The sequence below is a fragment of the Seriola lalandi genome, unplaced genomic scaffold (genome assembly GCF_002814215.2).
Source record: "Seriola lalandi dorsalis isolate HSWRI2012SDOR001 ecotype SW California unplaced genomic scaffold, Sedor1 jcf7180002054317, whole genome shotgun sequence".
Classification (NCBI taxonomy): Eukaryota; Metazoa; Chordata; class Actinopteri; order Carangiformes; family Carangidae; genus Seriola; species Seriola lalandi.
The window spans coordinates 917,081-928,932 of NW_019524870.1; the positions used below are offsets into that span (position 1 = coordinate 917,081).

An 11,852-nucleotide genomic window follows, 5' to 3' on the forward strand; every position below is an offset into this window, starting at 1 on the left:
TAGCTCTAACAGCAAATGTAATTTGTGAGCCTCTCCTACAGGGGGGTGGGGGTGGTGTTGGTTGTGATGGTGGAGGGGGGGCGAGCAGGTGTTCCTCTTCCATTCAGCTTCAGTCACAATCAGTTTGCTCTTCTGAGTAAACATAGTAAACCAGAGGAGCGTCCTGTGGTTTCAAAATAATATTTAATATGTTTATTTAGCACCAACCGCACACAACATACCTACACACACACACACACACACACTCCAGACTCTCAGACATGTACGGAGACACACTCAGACAGAATGACAGCAGCCTCCAAGCTGTCTCCCAGCGAGGGACAGCCCGACTTCGTTGTTAGTCTTCCATCCTGTGAATCCCTGGGGGAAGTGAACGCAGCAGACCAGAGAGAGAAGAAGACAAGTCAGAGAAAAGCCCGGTGATCTGACGCCTACCTCGTCAGCGCTGGAAAATGACGCCACTAGTTCTGGTCAAATATTGATTGGAAATAGTTTTCTGTTTATTATTGTTGAACTACAGTAGGTGGGTCTGTGTAGAATTGCACTCAATGCGCACTTTATTAGGAACACCTGTGCACCTGCTTTTTCATGCAATCAGCAAATCATGTGGTTTCATTGAGATGCATAAAATCCTGCAGAGCTTCAGTTACTGTTCACATCAATCGTCACAATGAGGGGAAAATGCATTTTTTAACCTGCTCATCGAGACAGAGAAAAGAAGTTCAAACCCAGCTTCTTTTCCCCAGCGTCACACACACCTGAGCAATCGCTGCTTGAAGCGAGCAGAAAATGTCAGATTGTTGGTTTTGGGAAAGTTATAAAATTGTCTGAAATGTCAGACACAGCCCCCTCAGTTGCACCGTCGATAAGGTGAGGAGAGAGAAGGGGGTTCAGATGCTATTAGAGGATCTAACAGGCACTTTGATTGAAGAATACTGAAGCTTTTATAATGGACCACAATTTCAGCCAAGTGAAGACTGTCTGGCTTGTAGGATTGAATGGTAATGTTCAATGACACACACATAGAATGCCGTAGAGTCTGCAATAAGAAGAAGGAAATTACACTCACATATACAATCACATCCAGGCCTGACAGTCTGATTCAGACTTCATTCAAACCTGTCCATTGAGAGCAGTTTCTGCAGTGGTTTGTTCTTCCCACACCCATAATGAAATTTCCTCCAGAACAAAATACAGAGGCATCAGTCAAACACCACTGTATATACTGCACTGAATTGATTCTGTATTGAGTGGTTGAAGTGTTAATCCAGTCACAGCTGGTTTCCCTTCATGTTTCCTCTTTTGTTTTCAGAAAATATCTTGTTCTCATGTCTCCAACTGTGTCGTTTTTATACATTCTATACATATATATATCACCTGCTGGTCATCATACAGACACATCTGCATTATATATCATTGTATTTGTACAAATATTTACATGAATACATGTATTTATCATAGCTTTGTCTTGTTCTCTCCAGGTGCTTTGAAGTCCTACCTGCGGGAGCTCCCTGAGCCTTTAATGAGCTTTGAACTCTACAACGACTGGATCCAGGCCTCCAAGTATGTATCGCTTCAGTATAATAAATCAGTAGAGATGCCTGACCTTCCTTTCAAATCACATCTTTAAGTTAGAAACGTTTATACATGCTCCACCTTTCTCTAAATGCAGCTCTTTTCTGCACCCCCACAGCATTCAAGATCAAGACAAGAGGCTCCAGGCTCTCCTCAACGCCTGTGAGAAACTACCCCCAGCCAACAATAACAACTTCAAGTGAGTCACTGTCTCCGTGTTTCACTCCCCTCTGTGCTCCTCTCCCAGAGACTGTTGTTTTCATTACCCAGGCCGACATGGAAGTAAACCAGCTAAAATAACCCAGTTAATCTAAAATCATTTGTTTAACTTAGTTCTTCAACTGCAGATGCAGGATTGATTGTGTCAAAACCATGATCAATCATATCATTGATAAGTGCTGGGGTTAATTTAACTATGTATATATTCTAACTATGAAATAAAAAAAACAAGAACAACATCCTGAACATTACATTAAGATTACTCGGTTGTGTATGGAGCCCTTTTCTCTTCTTTCATCTGCCGTTCCTTGTCTCCTCCCGTCCCTCCTGCAATTCACTCTTAAAGCTGCAGTAACTTTTTTTTGTTTGTTTGTTTATGTGTTTATTTTTTGTTTTAGCAAGTGAAAACAAGCTGTAGAAACTTAAGCATTCATCAGGAGTCGTGTTCATGTCCACCTGATGAATCTAAGTCCAGTGTTCCCTCTCTTTTAGCTCTGTGTTTGGTCTCCACCAGCTCCTGAGGAAAATATCTGCCTCTTTAGCTGCTAAATGCTCGACTATGTTCCCTCTCTCAATCTTTAACTGTGTCTGTCTGCTGTTTGCTAGTAATGGCCAGTGGCTTTTCAGAGCCATAAATCAAAACTAAATAGCTGAAAGACGCTAAAACGCTTTGTAAAACTGAGGGGAACTGCAGAATTAGGAGATAATTCTCAGTTGGGTCCTTTTTATTTCAACTTAACAAAATTGAAAAACATTGAACAGTAATTGAGAAATTTTTGTTGCAGGGGTTGTAGCATAAAACTATTTATTGATTATAGCCAATTTAAGAGAAAAATCTGCCTTTCATGTTTCATTTTCAGTCACTTTACCTTCTTAGTATCTGTTTGCTTCCTCGTATCAGCAGTGGTGCTGAATCGATGAGGCTGGATCAACCAGCGGCTCTGATCGACACCTCCCTGAAAGGACTTTGACCTCAGTGTGAACCGCTGCTGAGAAAAAGGCTGTATACCTTAACTGTAGATCTATTAGCTGCTGGATTGAGATGAGTTGTGAATATTTGCTGAAGGACTTGCTCTCACGAGCAAAAGAAAACGCAGAACAAGAGGAGAGGAAGCAATGGTAGAGAAATTAAAGAGAGCGAGATACTGCAGCACTTGTCAGTGTCATCATCGAATCGCACAAATAGGGTGTATTTTTAGACAGTCGTCCTCTGAGGAGACCTGTCAGACCTGTCCAGATGATCGCTGCTCGCTGGAATGAGCCGCCTGATGTTCATTCAACTGTAGTTGGGCTCAGGATGAGTCATCCAGCTCAGCTGCTCTCACAGAGCCACAGAAACCCACTGGCCCATTTCTCTCTCTCAGAGCCCCTACGAAGACCAGAGAATAGAAAGAGTAGTTTGCTGGAATAATGTGTTTTAGCTCAGTGTGCCTCATGAAGGCAGGGCATGATAAAAGCATAGTGTTGTTCAAACCACACACAGTATAAGTCTATTGTTGGAAATAGACCTTATTTTAACCCAAAGAGCTCAGGGTGGGAAACTTGGCCTGGATTAACAAGTACAGCCCAGTATTGTTCTGTTATTTCCCACATTTCTCATCAAGCTGAAAACTGTTTTTTTTCTTAGGTTGTGAGACGTTGACATGTTTGTTTGACAGGACAGGGATTCTTTAGGTCATTTACCTTTAGTTTTATGTAGCTAAGCCAATTTTAATCATAGTATTTGGCCCCAAATCACAAATTTGCAACAAAGAGCTTTACAATCAGTACAATGTACGATACCCTCTGTCCTCAGATCCTTGATATACAATATAGCAGTTTACCTTTCTCACAGAAATAAGAAAAATCAAAGATCGTGTTTGTTTTGGTAGATGCAATCACAGTTTCTGAAAACATCTAGCTCACAATTCTTTGGGAATTTAACAAAAAGCTTAATTAGCATAATTTTAAGTGATGTTTTCACTGACTGACTGACGTATTTCCTGTATTTGTTTCAACAGGTATTTGATCAAATTCCTCTCCAAACTGACTGAGTACCAGGATGTAAACAAGATGACACCTGGAAACATCGCTATTGTCCTTGGACCCAACCTGCTGTGGACACACAATGAAGGGTACGTTAGCATATCCAACTATATGACTATATAAGCATTCATTAGATTGAGACATACATGTGATATTTAAAGGCAAGGCAATGCAAGTTTATTTATACAGCACCATTCAAACACAAGGCAATTCAAAGTGCTTTACAGAGGCATTGAAATAGCATTTAAAAACAATAAAACCAAATTTGAATAAATGAAAATATTGAAATATCATATCACATCAAAATTGCATAAAATCAGGTAAGAAATTTAGGACACCTTTTAAAAATAAGTGCTGCAGTGAAAAAATACATTAAAAACAAGCAAAGATGCAAGATTAAAAGATGCTACATATGTAATTTATTCCTAAAATGCAGCAAATGGTGTTGTTTTAAACCCTGATTTAAATTAGCTGAGAGTTTAAAGTATCAGTCTGTTATTTATTTTTCACATTGTCAGCTGATATACATTCTTCCTCTTAGCCATAGAGCTCCATTGTTGTCCAAAAACACATCAGTGAGTTACACTGCCACACTGAGAGACATGTTCCTTCATTTACCCGCCCCCTCTTCATATCAGTGAGGTTTATAGGGTTCAATTGAGGGGGAAAAATGAGGAGAGACAGTGTCATGTTTGGGTAAAGTATCACTTGAGTGTCGCCTCGGTTCATTTTCATATTTTTCACATGTGAAAAATCAGTTTGTAATGCAGCAGCCTGGTGGATTGGGCAGGCAGACAGAGAGGCGAAGGACTCAGTATCCACAGGGATTCTCTCATCACAGCTCACTTTCTTTTTCCCTCTTTTTCTCAGTGGAAAATTTGAGCTGCTGATAGTCGTGATGCCACTCAGAGCTCAAAGTGCTGTTAACACAAAAGGCCAGTGGGCACACGGCTCCAACACATCTCCAGGAGACAATTCTTATAATACAATATATTCACGATGATGACTAAGCAGTTTGAGAAGGGTGAAGGACACTTCCTTTATATCTCTATGTAAATCTTACTAACTCTTTATCCCTCTCTAACTTTTAATTAGGATTTTAATAGGCCACATTTCTGAAATGGTTTTAATTTTTTGTCATTTTAATGCCTCTGCAGTATCATGAAAATGTGTTAATCACCGCCTGCGCATAAATTCTGATGATCCAGACAGCTACTTTTCCTCTGCGTCCTGTCATTAAAGAAAAAGTCTGTCTCCTCTGTTCGCTGCAGCAACATCACAGAGATGATGACAACAGTTTCCCTGCAGATCGTCGGTATCATCGAGCCCATCATCCAGCACGCCGACTGGTTCTTCCCTGGAGGTGAGGAGAGAAAACACAACAGGAAGTAGATTTTTATTTGGAAGCAGCAAAATATACTAAGACTTATTTTTTCTTTTATTTCTTGTATCTCTTCTTTTTCTTCCGTCTTTCTTAGAAATCGAGTTCAACGTCACAGGGAACTACGGAAGCCCCGTCCACACTAACCACAACGCCAACTACAGCTCGATGCCGTCTCCAGACATGGATCAGATCGACCGTAAGCAGAGTGATCAGAGCCGACGGCCACTCAGCGTCGCCACGGACAACATGATGCTGGAGTTCTATAAGAAGGACGGGTATGATTCTCCTACTATATATAAAAGAAAACTTATTTTAATTTATTTTCAAAACTTGTTTGGGGATGCAGTACAAATCTAATATTTAAATACCTGACTTTAAATGTAAATACTTTATTTACAATAATATATGTAGAAAACAATTATTAAAAATAAAAACTAGAGATTTAAAAGCCAACACTGTCAGCTGACCTGGCGCTCCCTTCATTTTTAACGCCAGATGATGCAACGCCTTGTATGTGATTACTCACTTACTCCAGTATGTGATATGTGATGTGCGCTTTGTTCTGGTCAGTCAGTTTGGTCAAGTAGCTGAATTTTGAACAGTTTCTCCACAGCTCCACTGTTCAGAAAGGTAAACAAGTATCACAACAATCTAGGCAGGAGGATAGAAAGGCAGGTCTGTTAAAACAACATGTTTTCATCAGTTACATTAGAATAGAAAATACACAGGAGGAGCCACTGGAAATACTTCTCCCAACTGTAAATTCACATTTCAATAATTTTTTTCTTTTAATGTTTGATGGCTCTAGATATTACAATACCTATACAATACCAGATCTTTAGTGAATTAAAAGCATTTTGTTGTTGTATCTGTGAAAAAAACACAGTGACATAGTTGTCAAATTCATCCAAAAATCCAGGGCTAGAATTTGTAATATGGAGAATTTATGTCTACAAGCTTGTACCTCTGACCTTTAATCAACAAGCCAGAAATTTTCTGAGGGAAGTTTTGAACTTTTGGACCAATGATTTAACCAGAAGAGTTTCATGCCTTGCAACTCTATGACAGAAAGAAAACATGGGGTCTTATTTATGCCAGAGAAGTTTGTGTTATATATAGTTATTGACAAATGTGTATTCAATTAAGCATTTCATTGGCTACAGGTTTTGTCTTAACAAATATACAAACAGTTTTTTGGGAATGAAAGAAAGGAATATTACTTGTTTTGCAGGTTTTTGTCTAAAGTAATGAACAAATAAAAAAAAATTAAAAAACGGTCCAAACAGAGATGTTTTTTAGATACAAGATGGCATGTTGTAGTAGAATAATTAAACTGAGTAAAGTATGTTCACAATTCGTCCATTACCACATCTAAATGAGCTGCAAACTCGTGTTCGGTATCAGTAAATCATCATTAAAATGCAAAAGAAAATCTCATCAAAACAAATAGAAACAACGTTGGAACAGATGGTCTGTTTCTAAAACTCTTGGGAATAGTTAAGAGGAAGAACTGGAGACAGATACATGTCAATAAATGACCCTTATGATTCAGAACTGAGTAAAAAACTCCCCTAACAATCCTCTTTCTATGAGCTGGTCTTAGATAAGCCCATTCATCTAAAACCTCCCAGTGATTAGACTCACAATCATGTCTCTCGGCCTCCGAATCAATCAGCAGTCTAGTCTTCTCTGTTTCATTCAGGGTGGATGCTAACTGACAGCTTTTTTCTAAACAAGGCCACTTGGAGGCACGTGAAGTTTCCACATGACTTCCTCCTGACAGGGTCGGACATGTGAAGTAAGAGCAGGAGAATTCCCCACTGATTACGCAAGTTTCATGTGAGAAGTGACCTCAGGGGAAAAGCTCGGTTTCACTATGAGGTGGACAGAGAGGATACGGTGTCACTCTTTTATCTGCAGCACCTGCCTTCGAGCTCTTTATGCCGCCCATTGAGACGGTTTGAAGTGAGAAAACAAGGAAGAAAAGAGACAGATAGACAGAGGCAGAGCTGACATTTAGTCTGTGAAATGAGGAATCTGACAATCCTTGAGCTGCAGAGGAGGATTAGTTGAAAACCAGTTAGTCACTTTCTTTCTCTCTCTCTGTGTCTCTCTTTCTTCAATGCTTTAATACACCCTTGGTCTTATTAAGGCCTGCGGGTAGTCTGAGCTGTCTGCAGCCCAGGGACCCCAAGTACCCCAGCTAATTAAACCTGGACCAAGTGTGTGCTGGGTCTGATCAATAGAGCTCAGCTTTCAATGGAAACACACAGAGAATAATCTTTAGAGGCTTTGAAAGAGAGGTTTTCTCAGTTTTTATGTACTGAAGGTTTGTTTGTTTGCTTGTAAAGTTGCAAAATTCACATCTCTCTTGAAAGTTAACTAATGCTCAGACACTAAAATTTGCTGCTCCGGGGATCTGTGCCCTGTAATGGTCAAGAATAAAAAAAAATGTGATATCAAGTCATCATTCCCATGGTTCTCTGCACCCAGCACAGCCAGCTGAAGGACACACACTGCACTCACCCTGTGCCTTAATTTGGCCACTGAGAATAATTTATAGGTACCCTGGACAGGATAATACATACAAGGTCACATACAAGGCTTGAAAAAAATAGCAGACAGTAGCCAGAGAGTTTATTTTGACCTCCACAGAGGAGGTTACGTTTTCACCCTTGTTGGTTTATTTGTCAGCAGGATTATGCAAAAAGTAATGAACCGATTTGCACCGAACTTGGTGGTGGGACATGGGTCAGGGAAGAACCCATTAGAATTGGGGATGGATATGGATTCTTTAATATGAATTTGATTTTTTTTTTTTTCTCTGAAGTCTGGTGTGTGTTGTTTGACACTGACCTTGGTGGAGGTCTGCTCTCTCTGAGTGACCTTCTAGTTAGAGATTTTTGTCAAAGCAAAATGGTTTAGCAACATCTTTGACAAATATGATTCATAAAATAAGATTTATTTCAATCAGTAGACATAAATAGCAGTTACAGGACTTTGGGAAATAGTTAGATTAGATTCCTGAACATCTTACCCCAAAACCGTAGTCATTAAAGGAATAGTGTGGTATTTTGGGATATATACAAATTGTATGGTAAATATAAAACCGTAGCCTGCAGCTTGTTAGCTTAGCTTATCTTAAATACTGGAAACAGGATGAAATAGGTTCTGTAGCTCGGCTAAAGGCAACAAAATCCCAGCCAAGAACAGTTTAGTGCACAAAACCACAACTTCTTGTTTTTACACTTTATTTTTGTAAATAAATGAGATATTTTGTGGTTATTAGTGATCCTTAGAGGTGCTTTAAGGTGTTTAGTCTTCATGCTAAGCTAAGCTAACTGTCTGCTTCATATTTACTGGACAGATATGAAAGTGGTATAAATCTTCTCATTCTTCTGACTCTTCGTCCTCTGGCTTCCCTGCTGGCTCCCTGAACCAATGAATACAACTTAAAATAACATACTGATTACACATTTTATCAGTATTAATTGATCAAATTTTCATAATTGATCTTTTTTTTTATCTGATTATGATTCCCTGATCCCTGCAAAGGAACCAACAGACAGAATCACTGCAGCTGCTTGAAACCTTTTGGTTTTTCTCTTATTTTTGGGGGGATTTTCTTGGATTCATCAGGGAAACTTTGACCTAATTATGGCTAAATGGAACAATCATTTTCTCTTTGCATTTTGACGTGGTTGAAACACTTCAGGGAGAGCGCTTTTCACCCCTCAAATCGCTCTCCTCATTACACTCAGCGTGACCCTCGTCCCTTGCAGCTCCCTGCCAGCCCGGCCTCCCTGTTTTCACTTTGCTGCTCCTCCATCTTGGTTCTTGTCTTTAAAGTTTATCCTGCCAAAGTTCTTCTGCTCTGATAACAATGCTGTTAATGAGCCCGGGGAGACTCTTGTCCCCCATGATCTTTACTCCTGTCCTCATTGTGCTTGTCTCTGTGTTAACAATGCAGCATTAGGAAGATACAAAGGTACAGTATTGTTCCTCTACCTCTGCTCACCCTCTCATCAGTCAATTCATCATCCGTCTTTCTCAGCTGCACGTTGACAGGAAACCGTCTGTCACTTGTCATATGTGTGTGTGTTTAATGCTCCTGTCAGTTCTGCCTGAAGTGACACACTTGGACTCCTATAGTTCAATGTCTCCTACAGAGTGGGATGGGGGTGGGGATGGGGGGCAACAAAGCAGGTCTTTCTTTGTATGTTTATATAAGTAGCATCTTTGCAGTTTCTGGCACTGGATAGACTTGTTCACCCTGTGAGTACAAAAGCTTATTGTTGCTTAGTCTTAGCTGACTGCATAGTTAAGTTAACAAACTTCACCTGCTAGCATCTCCAAACCTGATGATGAAAATTCAGTACTTGAATTTAAGTACTTAGGTACTTAAATTCAAGTACTGAGCTCAAGTATTTGTATTTTACTTGAGTATTCCCATTTTGTACTACTAATTGAGTATTAGATTTAGCTAGGTGTACCTAATAAACTGGCAACTGACTGTATATTATAGGCTATATCACATAGTTGGGGGAAAAAATTTCTTTTAATTCATCTTTATTAATCGGCTTTCAGACCAACAGAGCAGAAATCAGCTGTTTAGTGACCCTAGCTCCAGAGCTCTTGCAATTTTTGTCCTGCAACATAATGTTAGATAGTTGAGCTAGTGCTAACTTTGTGCTAGAGATCATCTTTTCTAATCCAACTTCAGTGGTGGATGTGGTGATGACAGGTTGTATGAACTCCTCATAAATGGGTTCCTGGCTTTGAGATATGTACAGCAGGCTGTGTGTACCCAACAGGACTGAGATGTAATGTGTTAATTATTGAGCTTTAGCGGTGCTGGTAGGCAGATGTTGTTACCTTTCGACAGAGTTTCTCTTTCTTTCAGTGTTTATGCTAAGCTAAGCTAATCAGACGCTTGCTGTAGCTTTGCATTGAACAGACAGAGGCGAGAGTCGTATCAATCTTCTCATCTCACTCTTCACAATAAAGTGTTTTTTCCAAATATGTCAAATTATTACTTAAGTTATTTCTCACAGGGATCATAACATGCATCCTGTTCTTGTCCATTTCATCCAAACTGCTCTTGTGTGGCAGTTATTACAAGACTTGGCGTTTCACCTCACTCATACACTGTTATCGTGCAGGGAATTATCCATTTTAGCCAGACACTGTGTAGATAAACTGTTGTTCTCTGTTGTTGCATGCTGAGGATCATGAGTAGAACAATACAAGGCTTTATATGTGGAGTAGTGTGACCCTGGAGGCTGATTCAGGGTCAGGCCTTTTCACTGCGCTAAGCCGATCCCCTGTCAGCAGCACTTCACCCCTGACGATGCGTTTAGGGTGTGGAAACCCCCCCCCCCCCCAGAACCGCACAAACACACGCCCTCCCTTGATTTGATTGGCTGTGCATCTCTGTCCCACTGCAGCATGGGTGTCAGGGTGATGGACACTTCTTGGGTGTCGCGCAGGGGCTCCTCGTCCACGCGTAAAGCCTCCTCCACGCCACCGAGCGTGCATCCCCCCATCCCGCCCACTGACGCTCTCATCCCCGAGCAGCCTGGGGAATTCTCTGCCTCCCCCTCCCCCACCCCTCCTCCCACTAGCAGTGACCGAGCCAGGTAAGGCTGTTGTGCCCCTCCCCTTCCTGTTTCACCTCCTCCTCCCCTACACACACGCCTCCCACCTGCTGCTGATCCCCCTCCTCGCCGCGTGTGCTACTGCGCCCTGCAACTGACACCAGGACAGCGCTGTCTGCTCTTACCCCCCAGTTTTTTTGTCTGTTGCTGCCCCACCCCTCACAACAAACTCATCCTCCCACCTCTATGTGAACCCCAGTGTCTCACCTCTGATGAAGCATGTCATTTCAAACTCTGTGATTACTCTTTAAGTTGTTCTTTTAAAAGTTTCTCATCCTTGGATTTGTAGAGCCATGTGTGGAGTTAATTTTCTGCCTGAGCGGCGATACTGTATATCATGTGCTGCAAGTGAAGATTCTGACTTCTCTGTAGTCTGGGTTTTTTTACGTAATGAAGTTCATCCATAGTTCAGCAGAAATGGTTCATTGCTGCATGTGCATGAGTTATATATCTGTTTTGTTTTTGCCATTAGTCCAAGCATCATGAGCAGCATAACAGTCCATTGTCGCAAGGCCCTGCAATGGATGAGGTGACTGACTTTTCTCTTTTATTTTGAAAACCACAGATTTTCATGAGCACTTCTTCTTTATTTTTTGTGCTGTTACCCTGTTGCTCCGTTACTTCTCCTTCCTAACACGATAATTAATAATCACCTGAATTCCTCCCTCGTAATGGACCAAACTTAAACTCAATAGATAATCAATATGTCCCACTTCTCTAACCAACTTTGACCAGCTCAGTTCCCCCATGAAACTTTGATATTTTTATCATTGCAGCTCGGATGATGCATCCTCCAATTGGTCGGACTCCTGTTACGCCTACCCCTCCCCTGAGGAGGACAGGCCGCCTCCCCCTTACCCATCTTCCTCATCTTCCTCCTCCTCCTCTTGCTCTTCCTTCTCGCTCCCTCACCATTTCTACACCCGAGCACCTCCGGGTATGCGTCCCGTTGCTCCCAGCCCCGAGTCCGTGCCTTCCGGCCCGTCCCCCCC

General features: G+C 41.2%; 1 protein-coding gene across 2 annotated transcripts in view; it reads left to right on the forward strand.

Moving 5' to 3' along the window:
* LOC111655426 (rho GTPase-activating protein 44-like) overlaps positions 1–11,852 on the forward strand; it is an 83,634-nt gene that overhangs the window by 61,020 nt on the left and 10,762 nt on the right. Inside the window, exons 12-19 of one of the 2 annotated variants that reach the window (XM_087174120.1) lie at positions 1,482–1,563; positions 1,694–1,774; positions 3,795–3,908; positions 5,091–5,182; positions 5,298–5,478; positions 9,174–9,191; positions 10,651–10,842; positions 11,637–11,852. The exon at positions 11,637–11,852 is cut by the window's right edge and continues 321 nt beyond it. In XM_087174120.1, coding sequence (XP_087030246.1) covers positions 1,482–1,563; positions 1,694–1,774; positions 3,795–3,908; positions 5,091–5,182; positions 5,298–5,478; positions 9,174–9,191; positions 10,651–10,842; positions 11,637–11,852 — 976 coding nt within the window. The remainder of the gene's footprint in view (positions 1–1,481; positions 1,564–1,693; positions 1,775–3,794; positions 3,909–5,090; positions 5,183–5,297; positions 5,479–9,173; positions 9,192–10,650; positions 10,843–11,636) is intronic. The other variant, XM_087174119.1, reaches the window with a different exon arrangement.